This window comes from Lactuca saligna, chromosome 8 (assembly GCF_052625555.1).
Source record: "Lactuca saligna cultivar CGN05327 chromosome 8, ASM5262555v1, whole genome shotgun sequence".
NCBI lineage: Eukaryota > Viridiplantae > Streptophyta > Magnoliopsida > Asterales > Asteraceae > Lactuca > Lactuca saligna.
The window spans coordinates 251829114-251856463 of NC_136424.1; the positions used below are offsets into that span (position 1 = coordinate 251829114).

Here is a 27350-nt window from a genome sequence, read left to right on the forward strand (position 1 = left end):
GGAGGCGAGCCTTCCATTTGACCGCCGAGGATGATCGTGCTACACCGGATGTAGTGAAGGGTATGTTTTCTTCTCCCTAACTTTTATTATATGTCGTTTATGATATTTATGTGTTTTATTTAGGATCGTTCCACGTGAACGACATTCCAGTACAGGTGTTATTTGACTCGGGGGCTACCCGATCATTTGTCTCTCCTACTCTTAGCAAAAGGTTTTCTGAGTCTTCGGTCATATTAGATTGTCTTTTTGAGGTTGAGATAGCTGACGACCGATCTGTTCGGGCATCATAGGTTTTTAGAGATTGCATTTTGAGGTTGTATTACGAGCGTTACCTCGTGGATTTGGTTCCCATTCCGTTGCACGTGAACAAGGTTCTCATCAACATGGATTGTTTGAGCCCGAATCGGGGGGTGATCGACAGTGCGCATCAGTTGGTACGTGTCAGGACCCCAAGTGGGGGAGAGTTGGTGATTCAAGGTTGCATAGACCAACAACCTTGAATCACCAGTGGTGAGTAGCTGGTCCACGCAACCCTGAATCACCAGCTCTCCCCCACTTGGGTCATGACACGTACCAACTACTACGCACAATCGATAACCGCCCCATTAGGGCTCAACCAATCCATGCCGATGATAACCTTGTTCCCACGCAACAGAATGAGAACCAAATCCACGAGGTAACGCTCGTCATACAACCTCAAAACTCAATCTCTGAAAACCTCTGATGCTTGGACAGATCGACCATCAGCTATCTCGACCGGTAAAGGACAATCTAATATGCCTGAAGACTTAGAAACCCTCTTGCTAAGAGCAAGAGAGACAAATGATCAGGTAGTCTGCGAGTCAAATAACACATGTATTGGAATGTCATTCACATGGAATGATCCTAAACAAAACACATAAACATAACAAATAAATATCATAAATGACATATAATAAGAGTTAGGGAGAAGAAAGCATACTTGTCACCACATCCGGTGCGGCACTCGCCTCCTCGACGGTCAATTAGAAGGCTCGGCTTCTCACCACTGGAGCATCCGTCTTGCCCTGTCGGCCATCCGTGATCCGCATAGTCGCTAGAGCTGGCACCGCCACTGGCACTCCTGATGTCAATCTCGGGCAATTGGCCTTTTTATGGACCTTCTGATTGCAATGGAAGTAAATCAGGTCTTATGTCTGAAGGGTGGGGGTAGGGGCAGTATAATCCCTACCAAAGTGCCCAAGATTGCTGCACTTATAGCAGCCCGATGATCCCAGTCTACAAACTCCCTCATGAGTCTTGCCACATTTCCCACAGGGGCTCCGACCCTGCTGGCCCTTCGACCTAGTGTTAGATCTCTTGGTTTTCTTCCCCGAAACCCCAGTAACCTACCCAACCTATGCCTTCCTCTTCCGGATGTGCTCAATATCAATCTCCCTGTCTCTCGCCTTGGCTATCATGTCCTCCAAGGTCGGGAATGCTGAGTAGCTGACATGTTTCCGGATGTCAGCTCTCAACATATCATAATAACTAAAATTCATAAAAGAATACCTCTCTCACACATTTCATCAATCAGCTTATGTGCACAACCTTTTACTTTATATCTGATTATAGCTTTGTGTGGCTATATATTCCATCAATTATAAGGGCTGGTATGAGATGAATTAGGACCAATAAATATAGGGTTGGTGTGTAAATAAAGAACATTGGTCTGCAATTCACCTAGAAAAATGAAGAACAAGGCATGTTAAAATGAAAGTAGCGAACCTGGGAGAGCTTTCTGGGGCGTGTGTAATGATCCTCATAAGAAATTGAATTACGTATGTAGTTATGATGTTTATCACAAGAAATCAATGAACCAACAACGATGGAGTGACGTTGATGATATCTTCCCGGAGCAACAAATTGGTTACATATTGTGTGTTGATGGTGTGCATATGGTGGGCTGAAGTCGATGTGGCGTGGGATGCGTAGATGGATAGAGATTGTGCGCTGGAGTGTAGTTAAGAAGATGAAAGTAGATGCGTGATGAAGATGAAGACAACTGGTGGTTTGGATATGATGTACAAAGATCAGATGGCCTTGGTTAGATGAAGAATAAGATCTTTAGTTTGTTACCGGTTGTAAACCCTACACAGTGGAGAGCTTGAATGATTCTTTGTTTTTTTTTTTGTTGATCAGGGTTTAAAGAAACATGAGAAGATGGAGGAAAGATGTGTGGTGATGGTGCGATGGCTACGAATGGCTATGTTAAGCCATCGATGATGAAGGTGGCTAGAAGACAATGAAGGCAATTGGTGGTAAGATGGAGATGGAGACGATGACATAATGTGAACTTTGAAGAATGTAAGGGTGTACAAATGGTGTTCTCAATATACTTATATTAGGGTTGCGTAGTTAAGGAGAGAGAGAAAATAAAAAAAATCCAATTACTATACCTAAATTATAGGACTTTCTATTATTTAAATTTATGGATTTCCTATTATACCCTTATGGCCATTTCAAAGTTACATATGTAGCACACCAGTTTTATAATTTACATAAATGACCCGATTAATAATAGCCCTAGATCTAATTATTTATATGGTTGTGATTTATTCTCGTGTTCTCAAACTTTTAGGTGTTCTCGTTTGATTCAACTCGTATATATATATATATATATATATATATATATATATATATATATATATATATATATATATAGAGAGAGAGAGAGAGAGATCTGGACATGGGCTAATTGGAGATAGTGACAACTTGCTTGAGAATGAGAAAGAAAGAGACAAAGCTAAGAGATGAGGCAATGACATCTACGACATGTTGGACTCGCCGGAGAGGAAAGAAGGAAAAGAAAATATTGAAAAAAGAAGATAGTATTTAGGAGCTTTGGTACCGACAATGCGAGTGCCAACTAGGGTTCTAGTGACGGGTCGATCAGAAAAATGGATTGAAAGTGCTTGGCTATGAAACCATGTAAATATTATAAGTTGTTTAATAGATATAAAATATTAAACCTCATATAAAAATAGATATATAAAGGGTCTGGCATGACCTAAACCCTAAGAACCTTAGGCCTAACCCTAAATACAAACATACTAACATGGAACACACCCCATATATCATATCATCATAATCTAATACATCGAAAGGAGGCAAGCCATTAAAAACCAGAAAACGCAGTTGAGACAGTTGGCCAAACAAGGAGTATGACAACATACCCCATATATAACCAAAGGGTAATGACTCTGAGTCCGAGACACACTCTTGCAATAATATCTAATAGTATATCTCGGAAGTTAGACCGAAGGAGTTAGTAGCGTATCACCATAATAGGCCCGAGAGCCGAGCAATGATCCAACCAAGCTATACAAAATATTGGGCCAATCAGCAAAGTTTCAGGAGAAAGTAGTAGTGTCGCAACACAGTCGAGCCCAAAACATTCTGTTTAATTCCAACATAAGTTCGTAGGCCAAGTATAATCACCAGCAAAAAACATACGACATTAGGGGTGTTCGTTTCGATGGATCGGTTCGATCCGATCCAATTAAGTAAATCAAAATTGATTTCGGTTTTGAAAATATGGATCCGAATTGTCAAAACTAAATTCAAATCCGATCCGATCCAATCCAATTATAATTCGGTTGGATCGGTTTTTATAATTCGGTTTTCAAAAGGCATAACATTTTAAAACGATATATAATTATAATATTATACAATTTTTATAGAAGAAGCAAAAACTAATTATTTAGTTGTAATTTATAATTTATAAACAACTACTAAAAATGTATATTATAATTTAATATTTATTAGATAAAATGCTTTTGAGAGAAAATCATATTATTTTTTTAGTTTTTTTTTTATTAGGTGAAACTTTTTGAATTTTTTCAGAAAAAATAATTTATAAAATTAATAAAAAATTATGAAAATATTAAAAATAAATAAATAATAAATTGTTATTCGATTCTTATTTTATAAACCAAAATCAATCCAAAATCCAAAATAATAATTCGGTTTTTGCGAAATCCAATCCAAAAATCCGAACTATTCGAACCATATAGTTCAATCCAAATTGTACAAAAGGATAATTCGATTTTATCCAAATAATAAACAGCTCCAGACATACCACAAAAATCTTACGATTAGATAGAAAAATAATTATTTATTCTTTCAACCCATCCTATTATTGTAAAATCTTACGATTAGTTAGAAAAATAATTATTTATTCTTTCAACCCATCCTATTTTTGTGATTACTCGTTATACAATTATAGCATATAGTACAGAGCCGTGACAAATACTTTTGGTTATTTGGGATCCAACGTTGCGTGGCGATACCAAAACCAAACGGCCCAATTTCATACTCAACTCTGATTGCCATATTTGGTGTTTACAATCTCGAAACATTACACACGAGATTCAAGAACACATACATAGAGAAAGAATCACTGACAGGTTTCTGTTGTTTCATCATAAAGGAAAGTATCTTGATCGGAGAAAACGACAGTGGGTCTGTATTCAATTGCAATGATGGTGAAATTTGTGAAACAACTTTCACATTCATCATAAATTTCAATGCAATCAAATGGATGATTTTAAACCCATTAAGAACATCGATCATCTCCAGTATTGTTTGTCGACTAGTTGCTTTGGGTTGAAATCGACGCCGACAGTTTTAATCCGTCGTCTCAAACGACCATGATCAGTTCTTCCCTTAAACCCCACTTTGGATCTCAGTTGCAGGTCCATTACCATTCCACGAACATCATTATTTCTCTCTACTTTTGGCTCGCATCATGGATCCTTCCACCTCTCGTCCTGCTGTAGTCATCGACAATGGCACCGGGTATTTAACTCACTCACATCTCTGCAACGCGCCCCACATGTTTGTTTAAATTCCCCAATAAGATTCATATATATATTCACCCAAGACTTATCAACCAAGTGATTGTAGCACGTTTTGCCCCACCCTTTCAACAATGTTTACTAAACTAGTACTCTTTTCACAGTTTGCAGACCACCTGTTCGATAAAATTACTCAAGAAAATCCGACCTAACAATTGAACTTATAATGGTATTACAGGTATACGAAAATGGGATTTGCTGGTAATGTGGAGCCTTTCTTTAACGTTCCAACAGTAGTTGCTCTTAACGACTCATTTGTAAGCCAACCTTCCCGAAGCTCATTCAAAGGAAGCAGCAGCTGGCTAACTCAACACAGTGCAGGAGTGATGGCTGATCTTGATTTTCACATAGGAGAAGAAGCCATGTCAAAGTCAAGATCTAGTGGCATCTACAATCTAACTCACCCAATCAAACATGGACAGGTGGAAAATTGGGATGCAATGGAGCGATTTTGGCAACAATGTATATACAATTACTTGCGTTGTGATCCAGAGGATCATTACTTTTTGTTGACTGAAAGCCCATTGACTGCACCTGAGACTCGAGAATACACTGGTGAGATTATGTTTGAGACATTCAATGTTCCAGGGCTTTATATAGCAGTTCAGCCTGTTCTTGCTCTTGCTGCTGGATACACCACAAAGAAGGTTAGTTTCTTGGATCTTTAATCTTGATTCTTGAGTTTATTTGGTAATTTGTAATGTTTAAATAATTATATGGTTTTGCTTAGTGTGAGATGACAGGTGTTGTGGTGGATGTTGGAGATGGAGCTACACATGTTGTTCCTGTTGCAGAAGGTTATGTTATTGGGAGCAGTATTAAGTCGATACCTATTTCAGGAAAAGATGTTACTTACTTCATCCAACAACTCATGAGGGTATGTTGATGTTCATTTTCACTTAATCATTCTTGCAAAATCAAGATTATGAGAAAAAAATGTTGAAAGATTCCATGATAATTATCTTATTTAGGAAAGAGGAGAGCACATTCCACCTGAAGATTCACTTGAAGTAGCAAGGAAAGTTAAAGAAACATTTTGCTACACGTGTTCAGACATTGTCAAGGTAGTCATATGCTTTGTGTAATATGTGTAAATGAATGATTATATCTTTATATTATTATTTTCTTTAAAAAATGTTCAGGAGTTTAATAAGCATGACAAAGAGCCAGCAAAATACATTAAACAATGGAAAGGCATTAAACCAAAGACAGGGGCACCATACTCATGTGATGTTGGCTATGAACGATTCCTTGGTCCTGAGGTCTGTCTTTCGTTAATTTATTTTGAAGGGGTAGAAAAGTAATTTGTCAAGATGTATGTAATATTATAATTTATAATTTATAAAATAATCCTTGTGTAGGTCTTCTTCAATCCAGAGATATACAATAGAGGCTTTACAACTCCTTTACCTGTTGTAATAGACAAGTGTATTCAATCTGCACCAATTGACACAAGACGCGCCCTCTATAAGGTACATTTGTATAATTGTAAAAGGGCAAAACCGTAAAAATACTTGTGACCCATGGTTGGATTTATTTCAGAATATTGTATTGTCTGGAGGATCAACCATGTTTAAAGATTTCCACAGAAGGTTACAAAGGGAGGTAAAGAAGATTGTGGGTGCACGTGTTCATGCATCAGAAGCAAAATTTAGTAATGAAGTGAAAGTAAGCATATAATTTTCTTTGCAATAAAATATATGTTATTTAATTTTTAGTGACAAAAAAAAAAAAAAAAAAAAAACTGCTGTTAATTTTGGTTCCAGGCACAACCGGTTGAAGTTAATGTAGTGAGCCATCCTATCCAGAAACATGCGGTATGGTTTGGAGGCTCTGTACTTGCATCAACACAGGAATTTTTCATGGTATTTTTTTTTAATTTATTATTTTAATCAGCAGTTGAAATACTAATTTATGTGGGTATCTATATGTATGTTGATGTTAGTTAATTACTGAAATGTGTAACGTTGGATTTTGATTTATGTGTGGATTAGGCTTGTCATACAAAAGCAGAATATGAAGAATATGGGGCAAGCATATGCAGAACAAATCCTGTTTTCAAGGGAATGTATTGATAGATACAAGAATCTGTTATGATATAGTGGTTGTGTATATTTCTAGAGGCTTGAATTCATGTATGAAAAAAGTGAATTTTGGATTTTCTTTTGTATTTTTTTGGTGGGGGTTTAGGAAGCAATGGTTTTTCTGATAGGGATTCTTGTGAAATATTTGTATTAGATTGCAGGCTTATAAGGTGACAGATTTTGAAAACTTTAATACAAATTGTAATCAAATGTTATTGAGCAAACAAAGTTAAAATGGTCTAAAATTCGTCTAAAATAGTACTAGAATGATTTTTTCTTCAATTTTTCGAAATTGTTTTATTAAAAACCATGTTTTTGTTATTATTACTATTATAAATACTATTTATCGTAACTATTTAAAACATTAGCTATTTATGGCATTTTAGAAATGAGCAAATAAAAAAAAAATGTTTATAGGACCATTTGACCATACTAGTTAAGATCCTTTATCTAAAGTCTTATTTATTTTGTTATCGAATTTAGAATCAAATGAAAAAATAAATAAATAATAGAATCACAAATTAAACCAATCCGAATTGGTTTCCATTTAGCGGAAAATGCGAATAAGAGTTGTTATTGTGTTAGTTTAATAAGATTTTAATGAAAATATCAACTAATTGAATTGACTAGACTTCTGGTCTTAAAAAAAAGCTAAATTGTCATTTTTACAAGTAATTTGTGTTTTTTTTTTTTAATAAATTTTAGTTTAAATTATTGGTAAATTAAGATGAAATAATAATAATAATTTAATAAAGATTTTGAAAAAAAAAACAGAATAAGAATACAATTTTAATCGACCCGAATTGAAAACCGGGTCAAACCCGGAAAAAACAAGCGGGAGTAGAGAATCAGTGAGAGGTGTTTGTCGCAACTCTCAAAACCCTTGGGCCAGGGTTTTTAGGGTATAACCACTCATTTGAACTCGCAGCTTCGGTAACCACCTTCTCAACGTTGTCGTGTGTGTGGCTTTCGATCAAACCATTTTTGATTTATATGTCGATCTAAGAGCTTAAGCAAGTGCAAGATCAACAAAAATGGCGTTGGCGTTCGACGAATATGGGCGGCCCTTCATAATCTTAAGGGAACAAGAAAGTAAGAGCAGGCTAAGAGGTTTAGATGCTCAGAAAGCCAACATTTCCGCCGGCACCGCCGTTGCTCGCATCCTCCGGACTTCTCTTGGTCCTAAAGGCATGGACAAGATGCTCCAGAGCCCCGACGGCGACATCACCATCAGTAAATATTCACATCTCTCCCTCTCTCACTCTCTCTATATGTGTTTCATGTTGCCGGTTTGATCCATTCTTAGTTTTCGCTACAATCTCCAACTCTGCGTCGAATATTGCCTTTTTTTTACGTATAATAGTATGAATCGATGCGTGATTTACTTATTCAATGTAATGTTGAATGTATGTTCTGTAGGTAGAGAATTTGTTATAGGAACTATAGGTTATAATTGAACACATTTTTGTTATAATGCAGTTTGAGATCTTATTTAAAAGCAATTTGAAAGACCAGATCATTATTTGCGGATTTAACTAAACTTGATCTGTATAAGGTTACTTAGATGGGGTTTATTCTATTGAACAGCAGATCATACGACCACAAAGAACTAGTAACTTGTTTCTGCGATCTACAGATTGGCTTTGTATGCCAAACATGTACTTTCACACTTTGATATGTTTATTTTTTTAATCTCTCAGAGAAAATACTGATTGCATCAAGCACAAATACAAGTACCCATGTAAAATATAGTAAAGGCAGCATTCAGTCTGCACTAAATCGTTTTTTTTCTTCTATAGAGCATACCACTTATGGATTGTGGTATCTTCTCCTTTTACATAGTATGTTGAAAGCTCCTTTAAAGCTTATATGAAAAGCTTAACTATTTTCCCCAATGGTGAGAGCTATCTCAAGGATTTGACTCTGATTTGATCATGGGTATGACTTGAAGGATGTGATAAGCGATTAAAATTGGTTGAAGTCATTTGCTGCTATTTGAATTCCCTAAATTTATTCAGCATAACTCATTGCTATCAATAGTTAACTTTATTTTTTTTTTTCCAGCAAATGATGGTGCAACAATCTTGGAGCAAATGGATGTTGACAATCAAATTGGTAAACTGATGGTTGAACTCTCAAGGAGTCAAGACTATGAGATAGGTGATGGAACAACAGGAGTTGTTGTTATGGCTGGAGCACTTCTAGAACAAGCTGAACGACTATTAGAACGTGGTATTCATCCAATTCGTGTTGCAGAAGGCTATGAGATTGCTTCAAAGATTGCTGTTGATCATTTGCAACAAATCTCACACAAGTTTGAGTTCAATCCTACAAATATAGAACCCCTTGTTCAAACTTGCATGACTACCTTATCCTCCAAGATGTAAGCTTTTCTCAATTTTTCTTTCCAATCTTTTAAAAGATTACATGTTTTTATTTTTTAAAATATCTGATTCAATTTAATCTTTCAGTGTGAACCGTTGCAAAAGAAGTTTGGCTGAGATTGCTGTGAAGGCAGTAATGGCAGTTGCTGATTTAGAGAGGAAGGATGTTAACTTAGATCTGATTAAAATTGAGGGAAAAGTTGGTGGGAAATTGGAGGATACAGAGCTTATTTATGGGATTCTTGTTGACAAAGATATGAGTCACCCTCAAATGCCAAAGCATATTCAGGATGCTAAAATTGCCATTTTGACTTGCCCCTTTGAGCCTCCAAAGCCAAAGACTAAGCATAAGGTTGATATTGATACAGTTGAAAAGTTTCAAACTTTACGTGAGCAAGAAAGGAAATACTTTGATGACATGGTTCAACAATGCAAGGTATGGTGACACCTCATTCTACTTTTTATTCTTTGTAATCTCATGCCACAAAGTATATATATTTTTTCTACAGGATGTTGGGGCTACATTGGTAATTTGCCAATGGGGTTTTGACGATGAAGCAAATCACTTATTAATGCACAGAAACTTGCCTGCTGTGAGATGGGTTGGTGGTGTTGAGTTAGAGCTTATAGCAATAGCCACTGGTTTGTGTCTACTAATTATCTCATAACAACTGATTATTGTCTATTTTACCCTTTTGATAGGATTTCGGTGTTTATTCTTTATTTTCAACAGGTGGAAGAATTGTCCCTAGGTTTCAGGAATTAACAGCAGAAAAGCTAGGCAAGGTATAATTTCCCATTTACTATTTTCTTTGGTTGTAATCCTGGAAAAAAAATAATAAATGATTTTTTTATTAAATTTATTGACAGGCTGGTTTGGTTAGAGAGAAATCATTTGGCACCACAAAAGATCGGATGCTATATATTGAGCATTGTGCTAATTCAAAGGCTGTAACCATATTTATTCGTGGGGGTAAGTTAACATGTATTTACATTGGTTATGTTTAACCTTCAAAGCTTTATCATTTTTTTTATCTGATAAAATGTTGTTGGATAGATAATCATAATTTTGTGATAAAATTAGGTAACAAGATGATGATAGAGGAGACAAAACGCAGCATTCATGATGCATTATGTGTTGCAAGAAATCTCATCCGCAATAACTCTATTGTATATGGTGGTGGGGCACCAGAAATTTCATGCTCAATTGCAGTTGAAGCAGCTGCTGATAAATATCCAGGAGTTGAGCAGGTATATAAATATATAAATATTTGATTTTTTTTTTTAAATTTTTAAATAGTTTCAATAAACGGAGTTTTTAATTGTAATTATGTTGTTGCCATTGCCAGTATGCTGTGAGGGCTTTTGCAGATGCTTTGGATTCTGTTCCCATGGCTCTTGCAGAGAACAGCGGTCTGCAACCCATTGAGACACTATCTGCAGTCAAATCTCAGCAAATAAAGGTAAATTTTTTTTTTTGACTGAACTGGACAAACCATTTCTTAATGGGGAGGGCATTTATGTCTTTTGCGTTATATAACATGATTTAAAATTATATCTGGTAGGAGAAGAATGCGTGTTGTGGGATAGATTGCAATGATGCTGGTACAAATGACATGCGTGAGCAAAATGTATTCGAAACCCTAATTGGAAAGCAACAACAGCTGTTGCTTGCGACACAAGTTGTGAAGATGATTTTGAAAATTGATGATGTCATCTCCCCCTCTGAGTATTGATTTGATTTCCAGGTATTTGACCCTTTTACCCTTTTTTTTCAAAGTCCTCATTTTTGTGTTGTCGTAGAAAACTAGAAGTATGGTATGGTGTGAATTGAACTTGTTTGTATTGTTAATCCTTAAAACCATTAAACAATGCATTATTATTATTATTATTTTTTTTTATCTGTATTTGATATTTATAATCAGTACCAGTCCAAATATATTTTGGGTTCATGGCAAAAACAAAAAAAAATGGCCTCTTAAATGACCTTTTTTTTCCTTGTATTCAAAGAAATGACTTAGATTGTTTTATATATAAATGCAAAAACTAAAACTTTATGTAGATAAAACTCAGCTTACGTTGTTTTGGGAAATCGTTAGTTAGTATCTCATATTCTCATTGGTTGAATTTTGAAACAAGGAGTTTTTGTTTCATATTTTTTAATTTGTTTTCTATATAGGGACCAAACCTGCCAACATATAAAAGTCTTAGTGGCCAAAATACTAAACCTAAAGAGTTTAATATTCCTAAGCATTAGCTTTTTATTATACATAATAATATAATGTTTGATTTTCCTTTTGTCATTTATAATAGACAACATGCATAAATGGTCCCTATAGTTTCCAAAAAGTCTCAAGTTCAGGACAACCTTGTGTTTCATTATACTGTTTGTCTATATTTATGGTTTCAAACCTTTGCACGTTTTTTGTGTCTAACTCTGTTAGAAATCTATGAGCGAAATGACCAAAATACCCCTTGATTTGTCTTTTCTTATATCTTATCAATTAGTGAACTACATGGCCCAAATATACGAATTAAAAGAAAACTACATGAGAACCCCCAACCCATACTCTTGGCCTCCATAACATTTTATACTCTTGGCCTCCATAACATTTTGCTCACAATCTCCTTTAAAAGATAAATTGCAAAAATGGTCCTGTTGTTGGCAAAATTCAGTTTTGGTCCCAAACAAAATATTGGTGCACCATTGGTCTAATTTTTGATACTTTGTATGGTTTTGGCCTCTGTGGTTGTATTTTCTTGTGTTTTTGGTCCACATCCCACCTAAAATGACTAATATGCCCTTTAAATAATTATATTTTAATTTCTTTTATTTATTTTCTTATTCTTATAATAAAATGAAAAACAAAAACAAAAAAAATCCATCACACACACACACACACTCCCTCTCTCTCTCTCTCTCTCTCTCTCTCATGTTATCTTTCCAGTTGGAACCATTAGCACCAAAAACAAATTCAAACCCGCATCGCAACCACCAAATTTTCTGCTTGAACCTTTGGCTTCATCGGTGTATACTTTGTCGGAGCAAGCTTTTCCGATGGAGATTTTTCCATTGTCTGCATCTTCATCTTCTATACCTTCAAGATGGTTGTCATCCCAAACCTCCATCTTTGCTCATTTCCTTCTCCACTTGCATCGACCTCCACCTAGATCAATGGAGTTGTTGATGGCTGAGTCGATTCACATTAAATCTGAAAATTGAAGTCCACATCGAAATTTCCACAAAAATCGAATCTGAAAATCGTTTTCGATTTGATTTCTGGAGCCAAAATCAAAAGTGGGTAGTGGAGTGAGAGGAAAGAGAGTGATGAGGTTCATAAATTTCGCAGGAAGTAGCTTGTAGTGGCGGAGGATGCGGTGGTGACTGGAGACTTCATTGAAATCATTGGAATGGATAATGCTCTTGTGGCTTGTCTGTTACATAAATTAAGGAAGAAAACATTAAAGATTAATCCTTGAATCACTTGCTTATCGTTGGAGATGGAGCTAGATGGAGCTGGACGTTTGATTTGATTTCATCAATGATTTCTGAGGTTAATTTCTGGGTTCTGAGCATGATGTTTGGTTTTAATTTGTGGGTTTGAGCACCCCTTGCATTCGTGGCTTTAGATATAGGAGGGAAGCTGGTGGTGTTGGTTTCCAGCTTGTTGTCAGTGGTTTTCGGTGTGGGTGTTCTTGAGAGGGTGAGCATGTGCTATTGAGATTGTATGTTAGTGTGTGTTTTGAAAAAGATAGAAAAAAGTGAAGCTGAGTGGTTTCAGGTGGAGAGAGATGAGAGGGTAGTGGTCGTGAATCGGGTAACTCCGGTGAGAATCGAAGCCGCCGGCGGAGGTTATAGACATCGGTGATGGAGGGAGGTGGTGAAAAATTTGGATTCTCTCGTCCTTGGTACTGTGAGAGGGTGGATTGGGTTTTTATTTTTATTTTTTTGTTTTAATTGGATATAAATGAAATTAATTTTATTAAAGCATTTCAGAAATTAAAGAAAATGGAAAATATAAATTAAAAGGACATAAAAGTAATTTCAAGTGTAAAGGGACTAAAATCATTTAAAAAAATCTAATTTTGGATCAGGGTTACACCAACATTTTATTTTGGACTAAAAACACACATTTTATTTTGGACTAAAAACACATAAATTTACGAACACCAGAATATTTTTGCAATTTTGTCCTTTTAAAAATTTCACTTTACCCATTTTCCACCCTCATAGATCCCACCCAGCACTCACTACTCAGTAGTGTGTGTTTTAAGTGATTGTATTGGGCTTGCATCCAATTTCCTCCATACTTGAAAGCATCTTGATTCCATCGTCAAATTTATTCTTGAGATTTTTCAAAAGTCAACATGGACCATTTATGTAAATTTGTCTTGATCTTGTTTCCAAAAACCTATAAGGGAATTTACATATTTTTAAAAAAATTATATAAAAAAATACTTAAAACATATTAGATGATTATGACAAATGTTTGGGTCGTTGTTCATGTTGCATTCATCTTGGGCCAACTTTGTTTCTAATATAGATACGCCTCAAATTTGTTTTTATTTTTTATGCCATTTTATCATTGTTATTAATATTTATTTATTTATTTTTAACACGAGTTCAGTTCTAGCATTTTATTATCCGATCGAATAACACCTCTACGTAAAATTATATAAAATTATTTTTTTGTAGGGGTTTTAGGCGTACTAAAAATTTTAGTGACCAAAATAGAACACAAAATGTTGACATAATCGGTAAACTTGTATAGCATGTTAACATGGACGAAAAAATGTTTTCTACTTAATTTTGGACAACGTGCATAGATTTTTTCCCATTAAAATTGTGGTTGATCTTTTTTTTTTTTTTTTTTTTTTTCGGTTTAGTTTGTTTATTTTTAAACAACCCTTTCGTGCGCTAAAGGACGTAAACAGGGAAAAAATGCCATATAAAAATATTATAGATCAGCCAAACTGTTAATTTTATTTTTGGTTATTTACGGGTTTTTGGTATATTAATAAATGAGTTGGACATTGATCTAAATAAGAATAAAAACTTATAAATTGATCAAGAAAAAATCTACTAAAGTAACCTCTTTTAAATGGACTTAATAAGTGAGCATTGTAGGGCAGCTATGGTCGTTTAGCTTTCATGTGCCATGGTAAGCATGTCTGAAGGGTTATCTCAAATCAACTGGTGGATGATAATTGATATGTGTTTGGACATGTGCTTTGTGGGAGCTGCCCCCCAATAATTCTGCTCTTGATACCTTTGCTTTCTCCATCCCATGTCCCCATATTAGTGGATTTCTAAAAGTGTCAAAATAGATTGATCCAATAACAAGTTAAATATAGTTTTTATAATAAAACGATTTTTTAGAATAATATATGATTATGAAAACATATAATATAATTTTCTAATAAAACGGTTGAAGAGGTATAAATGTTATATACACTACCTAAATGTGTATTTTTGGCTTTAGCCTATGTTTTGCTGAATTTTTCTATTATTGGAAACTTTGAATGAATTTCTGGCTTTTATGTTTGATTATGCTTATACCAAATATCTGTTGTGTAGTTACTCAGGGGTGATAGATAAGCACTGGAACTAACGGACGAAACTAAAAATTCAAAACAAAAGGGCATGGCAAATATAATTTAATTAGGTGTGTGACCCGTGTATTACACGAGTTTATTAAAAGGTCCAGAAGTAAAAGGTGTGAGAAAAAAAAAAGACAATTCATGTAAGTTTTCGTAACCACAAGGACTATGTTCATAATAAAATAAGTAACAACTGAGTTTGTGATCTTTGGTAAATTACATGGGCCATTTATGTAATTTAATTTTAATTAATCTATACTAATAAACTTATTTAATATGAATTCACAAATGAAAGATATTATCTACATTAGTTAATTATACATTAATTAATATATTAATAGAAAGAGGAATTCACAAATAGAAAGTTATTATGTACATTAATTAATATATTAATAAAATTAATAAAATTAATTAGTATGAGATGACATTTAATAGGTGGAATTTGACTAAAAATAAAAAAATCTATAAAAATAACAAGTGGATATTAAATAATTCATAAAATCTATAAAATGACAAGTATCAAAATAAATGAGAAGATGATATGTGTCAAAATCATTCTTATTTATTAGGGTAAATATGAAATATTTTTACATCGGTCATTAGATTGATTCCCCCCCCCCCCCCCCCTTAAACTAACAATTAATAAAATAAAAGTAACAATTAACAAATATATTTTTGCAAATGACCAACAACTAGTTATTTTGTTAACAAATACAACCTAAAATAAAAAATACAAACTAAAAGAACACAACGAAAATACAATCTAACAAGGATAAATCGCAATAAAGTCACTAAGTTAACTAAAAATTTCGATTTTGACATCATATATTTTTTTTCTCTCAATTAAGTCACTATTTTTACAATTTTATTGGAATATCAATCAAATGACTGGTTCTTCATATTCTCTTGATAACTATTTTTTTCCTCAAATTGCAATAAAATCACTAAATTTACCAAAATATTCATTTTGACACCGTGATTGTTTTTCTCAATTATGTTATTACATTTACAATTTTATTCCAATGTCAGCAATTAACCAGTTACCATCAATAGGTTACCAAAAAAATAACATGACAATATTGTGATTTGGAAACCATGTCGGATCATATGTGAGGTCTTAGTTTTAAATTATGGGTTTGCATCGAACCTAATTTCACATATCTTCTTCTCCATTTCTTTTCAGATTATTTCTTCACAAATGGCATCTGAAAGTCGGTCCAATGGTTAAAACTCACTTACAAGTCAGTGAAAATGGTGCAGTTACCCTTTCAGGAGATGCTATTGTGGTTTAGAACTTCAATTTGGACTACAAGTAAATGAAGACCCCTACAAGTCGATTTAATGGTTCAAACTCACTAAGCATCTCCTGGATCAACCTTGTATGAGTCTTCATTTACTTGTAGAAATCGAGATTCTAAACCACAATAACATCTCCTGAAAAGGTGAGTATGCCATTTTCTCTGAATTTGAAGTGAGTTTGAACCACTAGATCAACCTTTAGACTCTATTTGTGAAGAAATACTTTAATGAGAAGAGGAGAAGAAGATATATGGAATTGAGTTCGATGCAAACACTATATTTGAAACTCAATCCTATCACATAAGATCCGACGTGACTTCCACATCACAATACTGGTATGTCACTTATTTGGTAACCTGCTAGATCAATAGTATTGGTCAAATGGTTGGTATTGCAACAAAATTATAAATATAATGTCATAATCAAACTTTTGGTAAACTTAGTGACTTGATTGTATGTAACGACCCAATTTTCACGTCCGAAAATTTCGTTTTAAAAACATTACTTTAGAAAACATTAACAATTAAAAACATTGTTTGATCAAACCATAACACAACGTAAACCATGTCTAAAAGCCAAACCATACAACCCATCAAAATATCAGAGTACAAATCCTAGTGAATCTCGTAAATGCGGAAACCAGAGTGTGTGCATGATGTGCCACTACCGCGCCAGCTCCTTCCCCTTCGAAGAAGAGGTACCTGAAACCAAAACTGTAAAACGTAAGCACAAAGCTTAGTGAGTTCCCCCATCGTACCACATACCATACAAACACATAACATACATACTGCCAGGCTATTCTGGGGTGCCTGACTACCCGGTACGACCATTCTGGGGTGCCGACCTACCCATACGGCCATTCTGGGGTGTCGTCCTACCCGTGTCAAGCCATTATGGGGTGCTGACTACCCATGTCAAGCCATTCTGCGGTGCTGACTACCCATCGGTCCTAACAACCGATCCTCGGGGACTGGTCCCCTCCTACTACCTCTATCGCATAACATAACAGGCCAGCATACAAACATATCATCACATACTGTCAGACATTTCTGGGGTGTCTGACTACCCTTCGGTCCTAACAACCGAACTCTACTACTATCACATATAACGTATCATGCTAACATATAACATAACAGGTAGTAGCAACCAAGATGATATCACAAAGACAATCATCTAACATACGACTCCTACTGGTGGGCCGGCATTGTGGCTGTAGACCCACCGCTACTAGAAGGTAACTCACCTCAAAGTAGCTGCTGAACTGATCGGGAACTAATTGACTGCTGCTGCTGCTGCTCCGGAAATCCTCCGGCTGCAATTCCCACAACATACTCAATCAAACACTGCTAACTGTCCTTTAGGTAAAATGACCATTTTACCCCTGGTCAAGCCCTAAGTCAAAGTCAGAGTCAACTTTCAATTGACCCGACTCGCCTAGTTGGCTCTCCAACTCGCCGAGTCCCTATCCAGACGATTGTCCTGAGTCCCGTTTCTACTCGTCGAGTTAGGCTATGACTCGACGAGTTCTTCTTCTAAACTGATATTCAAGTCCTTCTTCCTACTCGCTGAGTTGTATGAACAACTCGTTGAGTTCATCTTCATCCGATGAACACTTATGCGGAGACTCGCCGAGTTGTATGAACAACTCGCCGAGTCTGTTCTTGATCTAAGGAGATTGCCTTGAACTCGCCGAGTTCCTCCATAGATGAGTTCAGCTTCCAACTCACTGAGTCACACCCCGTGACTCACTGCACACTCGACACTACGAAAAGGGGACAAATTCGGAGACTCGCGAGCAGACTCGCCGAGTCGTTGCCATGCACCTACAAAATACACATATTTGCTCTATTCCAGTCCATGCCATTCACAGATCTGGACTCCTAGAACACGAATCACACGTAAAGTTTCCAACTTTACGTGTAGATATTCACCCATGAGGGTTTTAGGGTTCAAAATGTACTCAAGAGGGTAGATCTAGGGTCTTCATGCAATGAGGGTCCATAAAGGCAACAGATCTGAGCTCCTGGAGCTCAACCATGCCTAGATCTAAGGGCCAATCAGCCTATTACGAGATAATTTGCACATACAAACTTGGGGATTGGCTCAAGAATGACTTTCATGAAGTAATAAGCATAGAAACAGGGGAAAAACGGATTATACCTCAAAGAAACTGCTGAAAGAGTGCAAAGATGTCTGGATTCCTTTCCTTCCTCTTGATCTACTTCCCCTTCTTGCCTCAAAACCTTCAAGAACACACACAATAGCCTCAAACTCTCAAGGAACAAGCTTAGAACGAGGGTTGGGAGCTCTGGGGGTGAGTGGGGGCTGGCATGGGGCGGATATGATGTTTAAATAGGGTGCAAACCCCTGAAACTTAGGGTTTCATCCAACAACGGTGACTCGCCGAGTCTAGGATATGGACTCGCCGAGTCGCCAACTTACATGTGTCCCGGGTCCCGTCTCTACTCGGCGAGTCGGATCTATGACTTGCCGAGTCCAAGGCTAAAAATGGAAAAATACTCAAATAAGATTTACATACCAGGAACCAGGTGCTACAAATCTCCCCCACTTATTTTAGACTTCGTCCTCGAAGTCTGCTGCTCGATCTTTAAACAGCTCGGGGTAATGCTCCATCATCTCGTCCACTGGCTCCCAAGTCCATTCCGAACCCCTGCGGTGCTGCCTTTGCACCTTCACTGGCTCCACCCTCTTGTTCCTCAAATCCTTCGACTTCCTGTCGAGGATTGCGACTGGGCACTCAATGTAATTCAGGCTGTCATCAACCTGAATATCCTCTAACGACACTACCGCTGAATCGTCCACTAGGCACTTCCGCAGCTGAGAAACATGGAAAGTGCTGTGGATCTGGCTGAGCTCGGCTGGCAGATCCAGCCTATACGCCACCTTGCCTACCTGGGCTACAACCCTGAACGGTCCGATGAATCTCGGGCCCAACTTGCCCTGCTTCCTGAATCGAATGACGCCTTTCCAAGGCGACACCTTCAGGAGAACCATATCCCCGACTTGGAACTCCAAGTCGGATCGACGCTTGTCGGCGTAACTTTTCTGCCGGCTCTGAGCGGTCTGAAGCCTGCTCCGGACCTTCTGGATCCTCTCGGTCGTCTTGAGCACCACTTCGGTGCTCCCCATGACTCTCTGGCCAACTTCACCCCAGCATATCGGGGTCCTGCACCTTCATCCGCACCCCAGCATATCTCCTTTACGTCTGATCCGACTACGAATATGTCATAAACATATAACAATATAATATATGAGGAATAAATTTTTTACACATATAAACAATTATCCATGTCACATCTCGTGTATATATCCTCTTCATGTAGTTTTTTTAATTTCAAGTACTATTGTCTTGGTGATTGCTTTAATCAATACATGTTTTTCTTTAATATGCATACCAGGTTTTCCACAAAATTCATCTAAAAACCTTTTATCTAAAAACTTATGGTTGTGCCATATAAGTGTCTTCATCAAGGTCACCATGCAAGAAAGATGCCTTTACATCAAGCCATTCTTGATATGTAAGTGATTAGTAGCCATTATATCTAAGACTAATATGATTGTACTCATCTTCATAACCAAATATCTCATTGTAATCAACTCTCTTTTTCTATCAGAACTCACTAATTATAATTGTAACCATGTATCTTTTTCTGCGATCAAGTGCATCCTTTACATTAACACCTACATGTTATATAGTTCTTTTTTCGTATTGGCAGCTCACTGTTGGGATCAAGTTTGGTTCTTATTAAGTGAACTCATCTCATCCTATATAGTTTTCTTCTAGTGCATGGAATCCTTCATTCTCAAATCCTCTAGATAAGAATCTGGCTCATCATTCTAAGTCAATAACAAATAGTTTGCTGGTTGAGAGTATCTACGTGGAGGTTTTCTCTCTCTAGTGGATGTTCGGACATTTGGATTTATGAATCTACTTCATATGTAACCTCAAATTATGAACTCTTACTATCTTCTTTGCTCACAATACCTTTAAAATTCCTACTATTCTTTGAGCTCTTATTACTTTTGGAGCTCTCTTTTATATCTGAAGTACTTATAAGTGTTCCTTGGGAAGTGGGAAGGGGATATGCTAATAATAATTATAAACAAGTTAACAATTATTAAACAACCATAAACAAAGTTTGTAAAGATAAACAAAATACTTTGATTTATAAGAAAAAAAATACAAAGTAGTTCAACAAAACAATACTTTCTTCCAACTTATAACTACAAAGATACAAACAACAGGTACATTCAAAATATATAAAAGATTTAGGGAATAAATAACATAATGATTTACAATGTTTGAGTTCTACATAGAGCTTCCATTTCGATATGGATACCCCCACCGTCTACAATTGTTATCCACCGATAGATTATCCACCAAAAGATTATCAATCAATCATAAGTTAAGACTAATTATCCACCGATGTATGATCAATTAATAATAAATTAAGACTGTTAAGTAGTCTTAAATACATTATACAAGATTTTCCTATCTAGTAAGAGGAAGTATGATCACTCACATAAAAACTCTCAAACACTTACACAATACTAATCTTGAATGGAGCTATACCATTAATAAGTAAATTGATGCAAGTAAGCGAATATGATAATATCAAGATTAGGTGTGAGATTTTAATTGAAATGTAAGATTAAAATTCTCAAAAATATGTTAAAAATTAAGAAATCTTTTTTGGAAACTTGTTAAGAGCCTTAAGCCAAAATGAACTACAACTGCATCAAAACAAACACTACTAAAGCTGGTAGAAAAAAAGAAAAGAAGTGATGTGGGTTGTTGACCAAAAGTCAACTTTTTTAGACCTAATAATCCACTCAAGCATAATAGAGTAGGTCAAATCATTTTTTTTTTTCATTTCAAATTTTCATTTTTTTTCATGAGAATAGTATTCTTTCAACCTTTCTCAAATATTAGAATATTTCAAACTAATAATAGAAAACCAATACTAAATTTTTATAAAACATCTATAATCAATCCTTTAAAAAATTAAGGCAAGGTGTCTTAACAACACTTTTATATCAATATTTATTTTCCTAAAATTCATATATAAAACCATCTTTTTCACTTAAATTTATCTATTTGAAAGTAAAAATATTGGCTACTATTTTATTATAATATCTTAGTTTTATACAATATACTCGGCTTAAATATTCTGTTAAATGTGACTTGAGCATTTGGAACATTTGCAAGGAGCATTTGAGTTTAATGGAGCAATTGGAACTCAATGGAGCACTTAGGGCTCATGGAGCATGTTCAGTTTAATAGACAAAGTACTAAGACAGTTTGTGGATCAAACGAGTGCATCTGGGCTTTAGAAGAAATTGTGTGATAAGTATCATAACATGTTTATGACAAACATGTTGTATCAGAAGCAAAGGGATGTCAAGTTCTATATCTAAAGGCAACATCAAATGTTATAATTGAAAGGAAAAAGGGGCACTTAAGAAGAGATTGTCCATTGTTGAAGAAAGTGAATAATGGTGTTGAATCAAGAAATAACAATGCTGTTGTTGTTCAAGGAGATCCCGATGAAGGGGATGATGATGAAGTTTCGATTGTATATACATCTAGTTCTGCTGATGCTTACTGGAGCATCCTATCACATGACGTACAATAGAGACTAGTTTGACTCCTTTAATGAGTGGAATGACACAATTAGGGTGGGTGATGATTAGATAAGCATGGTAAAGGGCAGTGACAACGTACAGATCACGATACACGATGGTATGGTCAGGAAATTGGATTGGTGGTTTGTTCCAAAATTTTGAAAGAACCTGATCTCTCTTAGCACATTGGTGAATGATGGATTGGAGTATTCTGAAGTGGGTGACTGAGTAAGAGTCTCCAAGGGTGCTCTTGTAGTTATGAAGAGAAATATGAATCCTCATGAGATTTATATCCTTGAAGGTTGTATGGTTAGGGAAACGACGATTGTATTCTAATCCTTGGATCAGTATGATGATGAAAGAAAGTTGTGGCATCATAAGTTAGGACATATGAGCGAGAAAGGGTTGTTTGGTGGAGATGCATCTAGAAATGCTAAACCTGGTGAAGCTTATGTTCAAGAGATACAACGCATGGTGAAGTTCAGTTCAATTCAACACTTAAGCAAGAAGATCCTTGAGTGTGTTCACTCAGATATATGGGATCCCTATCCTGTAAAGTCTCATGGTAGATGTTAATACTTTGTGACTTTTATCAATGATTTTTCAATGAAGACCTAGGTGTATTTTCTGAAGACAAAGGACGAATATGAAGTGTTTGGGTGGTTCAAGGAGTGGAAGACTTTGGTTGAAAAACAGACCAGGAACCAAGTTAGGTCACTCAGAACGAAAATGGGTTGGAGTTTTGCAAGGCTTCCTTTGACAACTTCTAAAAAACAGAAGGTACAATGAGGCATTACACTGTACAAAGCGGAGTGGTGAATAGATCTCCACCTTCAAAAGAATCCTTAATTACGTCTACATTGTCTTTTTAGCCTAAAAGAAGTGCGCCCAAGTTGTTTCAGAACCGGAAAAAAGAAGCGGTTTTGTGCACAGCTTGCGCATAGTGTAAGTCCAGAAGCAAAAGGAAGCGGAAATAACAATCGGGAGCTCGGGAAGTAAATAAAGAAGAAAAAGTCAAAAATCCTGAATAACTCGGCGAGTCAATACCCCGACTCGATGAGTCTAGTTAAACATTCGCGAAGCAATAGAAGTCCTTGCCGTACACGGGTTTCAATGAAGGACTCGGCGAGTCGATCCTTGGACTCGACGAGTCGACCCTGTTTCCAGAAATCTATAAATAAGACATTCCTTCCCGAGACCAAGGACTTCACTGGAACCCTTGGAGGCTAAGCTGCAATCAAGAACACAATGGAAGCTCTGGAAAGTGCATGATCAACCCTACATTCGACTTTGAGGAGGATTAAGGCAAATTCTAGTTTACTCTTTACTTAATATTTTGATTGAACCATGTATAAACCAATTGATTTCGTTTTTGAGTTTGTTTTTGCTGTAATTATGAGCTAAAACTCGTATCTTCTGTTTAGGGTAGATGACTTTGTGAATATGGGTTGATTTTATGGTTAGGATTAATTTAATTTGGTGATATTGTTTTGTTAAGCTTGTTAAAGAACCTTATACGTTAACAACAACTATTTAATGTTAATTAACCAATATATTAAGTTGTATGAACATCTCTTAATTGCTAGTCTCGTATGATTTATGTGAAAACATTGTTATATGCCTAGGAATTAGTGAACGTAAAACTAGGGTTAACTAGAAAATAAGTAAGTTAATGTCTGAGCTTGTGTGACGAACCATCAACAAGAGGTTAATTGAACGACCAATTTGAGTAACTACTACATGTCTTAGTTAACCCGAACCAATAAACTAGGAAATTCATTAATTTAGACAACTGGCCACTGCTTGAATTAATCTGTTTTCTAAGGATTAGTAATAGCGAATGTGAACCTAATCACCTTAATCGGTAGCCAATGAAAAGTTAATCCATTGCATTTACCATAAAATCAACCATAGGATCAAATGATTCAAACCTAAACAGAAGACTCCTTTACTATTGAATTTAGTTGATTCTTGTTTGCTTAGCTGTTAGTTGCTTAGTTTAAGTGTTAGCTAAGTTTCTAGTCTTGTAAAACTAGAGAAAACCCTACTATTTTACTATTTGTTTTTTTTGATAATTCTAGTAATTAGTTTAATTGCCGTTCCCTGTGTTCGATACCCTGCTTGCTAAATTGTACCACCAATTGACAGGTACACTTCGTTTTGTGTGTTAATTTCATATTTAAAAAGCAGGATAAAACTCGTTAGTTATACACACATCAAGTTTTTGGCGCCATTGTCGGGGAAGAGTTCTAAAATTTAATTGATTACTAGTGTTATCGATCCTTTGTGTGAGATTCTTCTTGCACAAAGTTGCTGCTTTAAGTAAATTTAGTATTAGGATTGATTTTTAGTTTTTAGCTTTTAGGAAATTTGTTTAATTTGTTTTTTTATATTTTGGCAGTGAACTCACCGAGTCCCTACGAATAGACTCAACAAGTCCATCGCTGAATCCACAGTTTCGTTTTTAGTTCATATTTTGTTCTTTTTACGTGTGTTTCTTGTTTTGATTTCAGGTGTTACATGACCCGAAGATCCAACACACCCCTAGTTCCTCCATACGAGGATCTGGAATCCGCTCTTAGAAAGAACAAAGACAAGGTTGTTGAAGACACTAACCTGTCAAGGAAATCACCTTTCAATGACCTTAAGTTAGTCTTTGGGAAGAAGAAAAGTAAGAAAACAGGCGAAACCAGTAGTCAAAAGAGCGAGGAAAGCAAGTTAGAACATTCTGAAGAAAATCCAATTCCACAAGTAACCGATTATGATTCCAAATCCGAAGAAGAAAGCGACTTTGAAGGCGAACCTGCTAACACCAAGGCTAACATCGATGAAGTTCCCATGGGTGAATGGATGAAAAGCATGTGTGATGATACCGACCCAGGACTTGTGCAACCCACAATTCCCGTAATTTCCACTTTCGAACTAAAAGGCCACATACTTGCTCAACTTAAGGAAATTCCATTGTTCAGGAAAGATCACGAAGACGCATACAAACATCTAGACAAGGTCAACGATATAGCCGACAACTTCAATGTCCCTAATGTGGCCCGTGACACCGTTTTGCTTAATATGCTACCAGTCACATTCAAGGGAGCTGCGAAAGATTGGTTGAAATCACTCCCTCCAGGATCCATCACTACTTGGGCTAAAATGAAAGAGGAATTTATAGACCAAATTTCCCCTCCCTCGAAGATAGCCAAGTTAAAGAAAGCCATAGCAAACTTTGAGCAACAAGCTGGAGAGTCACTATATGAGGCGCGGGAGAGATACAAAGGCTTACTAAGGAACTGCCCACATCATGATCTAAACAACCAACAAGAAGTCTCCATTTTATATGATGGAGTAAATGTAACAACTAGGAAGCTCCTTGATTCACAAGGACCACTCACAAAGAAGCCACCCCGATGATAAAAGAGCTAATTGAAGAATTCACTAAGCATTCTAGATAATATCATAACCCAAGGAATGAACCAAATCGAGGGGTGGTGAACTCAGTTACTGATAGCATGGCAACAATGATGCCTAAGTTGGAGATTTTGGACCGAAGAATGACTAAGATGGACCAATCCATCCATGCTATCCGGGTGGGATGTGAGAATTGTAACGGGCCTTACCTTACTAGAGATTGTGATTTGGACGAGAACGGGAACCGAAAAGCACAAGTGTGCTATTCAAGTGGCGATAAATATGATGATGATTGGCGAATACCCAAGAAGTAATGGCTCCCATACGATGAATACAAAAAGAAAAAAGAGGGAAAATATAAGCAAAAAGCAAGGGTTTTTTTTTTTTTTTTTTTTTTTTTTTTTTTTTTTTTTTGTTTTTTATTATCAAAAAGAAGAGTTGGTGCAAGAAAAGAAGTCGGATTTGGAGGACATGCTCACAAGATTTGTAGCTGCATCCGAGAAGAGACATAATGACACAGACACGCAATAAAAGAGCAATAAAATATGTTAAGGGAGCACCAAGGCATGATGATGGAACAATCCATGCTTAGGAATCAGCAAGCATCCTTTCATAACATTGAAAAACAGATAGGCCAAATTGCACAACAAATCAACCAAAGAATACCGGGTGAACTTCCTAACAATACCGAACAAAATCCAAGAATGGCATATGTGAATGCAATAACAACAGATTCTGAGAAAATTTTCACTCCTCTGACCGCTATACAGAAGGATCCCATTGAGGTTCAAAAAGAAGAGGCAGAAAACTGGGAATCGAGTAAACCTGACTCGACTCGCCGAGTCCCAAACAATGACTCGACGAGTCCAATGCATGATGACAAAACAAACCTCCTTTAAAACCTTACCGACCCTCTTTTCCATTTCCGAGTCGAGCCAAACATGATGAACAGATTCAACAATATAGGAATTTTATGGAGCATATAAAGGCACTCCAAGTGAATATTCTGTTTGTTGAAAAAGTAGTTCAAATGCCAAAATATGCAAGTTTTCTTAAGAACCTCTTTACAACTAGAAGAAATATGGAATAAATGGTTGAGATAGTGTTGAAAGAACTGCCAGAGAAGAGGGGCGATCTAGGAAGCATCACCGTACCTTGTCAATTTGGGAAGTTAATGACCACACAAGCGTTGACTGATTCAGGGGCAAGTATAAATATTATGCCATATTCTTTCTTCAAAAAGCTAAACCTTCCAGACCCAAAGCCTATTCAAATGAAAATCCATCTAGACGATAAAACAATAATAAATCCAATAGGAGTGTGCGAAGATCATCTCATCAAGGTAGATAATCTAGTGTTCCCTACTGAATTCATAATACTAAACATGGAAGAAGACCTTAAAGTTCGAATCATTCTTGGGCGGCCGTTCATGAATACAACTTGTGCCTTACGAATGTACACTAACACTAAGGGTGGGGGATGATTCGGTTATTTTTAAAGCTGAGCAATATAATGGGCACATAGAGCCAAGAGACGATAAAGTTTCTTCAATGGATTGGATGATGAATTGTTATAAAAAGAGCTTACGCTTTTGCAAGAAAGCAATCCAATTCAATTCATATTATCTTTTGAAGAGAATTTTGATGCTGAAGGCGACCTGAAGGAGATAGAGAGGCTGATCGAGGAAGCTGATTTCCAGGAGACCATCCAAAGTATTGAACCCGTAGTAACTTGCCGAGTAGGACCCACTGACTCGACGAGTATAGACGAAAAGTCACAATCTGATGGTGTCACACCCTAAAACCATGAACGGCGGAAACGTTGTGGGGGCGGAGGACGTCATGTACAATATCACAACAATGAAAAGTAGTAAACAAGAAACAACATCATCCATTTCATTAATAATATAATTTTAATACAAATGTGTTCTGTCAAATTATAATAGACACTAAAGCATAAATCAAAATGAAAGATGAGTCTTGAACGAGCTCCATCTTCTCTAAACCTTGCATCGGTACCTTTCTATGGTTGACCTGAGGATACAAGTTATTTTG

The 27350-nt window shown here is 36.2% G+C and overlaps 2 protein-coding genes and 1 non-coding gene across 3 annotated transcripts; 2 read left to right on the top strand and 1 right to left on the bottom strand.

Annotated features, from left to right (window-relative positions):
* The first annotated feature begins 4266 nt into the window (after positions 1 to 4266).
* Positions 4267 to 7208, top strand: LOC145012802 (actin-related protein 3-like). The gene is made up of 9 exons (XM_078971604.1): positions 4267 to 4818; positions 5056 to 5524; positions 5608 to 5754; positions 5849 to 5941; positions 6020 to 6139; positions 6239 to 6349; positions 6420 to 6545; positions 6644 to 6742; positions 6872 to 7208. Exons 1-9 carry the CDS (start codon positions 4769 to 4771, stop codon positions 6950 to 6952), a joined length of 1296 nt encoding a protein of 431 aa, XP_078827730.1. The 5' UTR covers positions 4267 to 4768; the 3' UTR covers positions 6953 to 7208.
* A 637-nt stretch (positions 7209 to 7845) lies between these two features.
* Positions 7846 to 11269, top strand: LOC145012183 (T-complex protein 1 subunit epsilon-like). Its single transcript, XM_078970969.1, has 9 exons — positions 7846 to 8194; positions 9026 to 9344; positions 9433 to 9781; positions 9855 to 9987; positions 10079 to 10131; positions 10216 to 10318; positions 10430 to 10596; positions 10695 to 10808; positions 10911 to 11269. Exons 1-9 carry the CDS (start codon positions 7996 to 7998, stop codon positions 11079 to 11081), a joined length of 1608 nt encoding a protein of 535 aa, XP_078827095.1. The 5' UTR covers positions 7846 to 7995; the 3' UTR covers positions 11082 to 11269.
* A 13820-nt stretch (positions 11270 to 25089) lies between these two features.
* Positions 25090 to 25196, bottom strand: LOC145013612 (small nucleolar RNA R71). The gene has a single exon (XR_013665160.1). It is a non-coding gene; the product is annotated as a small nucleolar RNA R71 (small nucleolar RNA).
* Positions 25197 to 27350: the final 2154 nt, after the last annotated feature.

What these genes read in the sequence shown, in the direction of transcription:
- LOC145012802 (XM_078971604.1), top strand. Translation starts at nt 4,769, where the DNA reads ATGGATCCTTCCACCTCTCGTCCTGCTGTAGTCATCGACAATGGCACC. An exon ending in CGTGTTCAGACATTGTCAAG is followed by an intron (nt 5,942 to 6,019) that starts GTAGTCATATGC and finishes AAAAATGTTCAG; the next exon opens with GAGTTTAATAAGCATGACAA. An exon ending in CAACACAGGAATTTTTCATG is followed by an intron (nt 6,743 to 6,871) that starts GTATTTTTTTTT and finishes TGTGTGGATTAG; the next exon opens with GCTTGTCATACAAAAGCAGA.
- LOC145012183 (XM_078970969.1), top strand. Translation starts at nt 7,996, where the DNA reads ATGGCGTTGGCGTTCGACGAATATGGGCGGCCCTTCATAATCTTAAGG. An exon ending in GCTTATAGCAATAGCCACTG is followed by an intron (nt 9,988 to 10,078) that starts GTTTGTGTCTAC and finishes TATTTTCAACAG; the next exon opens with GTGGAAGAATTGTCCCTAGG. An exon ending in TCAAATCTCAGCAAATAAAG is followed by an intron (nt 10,809 to 10,910) that starts GTAAATTTTTTT and finishes TATATCTGGTAG; the next exon opens with GAGAAGAATGCGTGTTGTGG.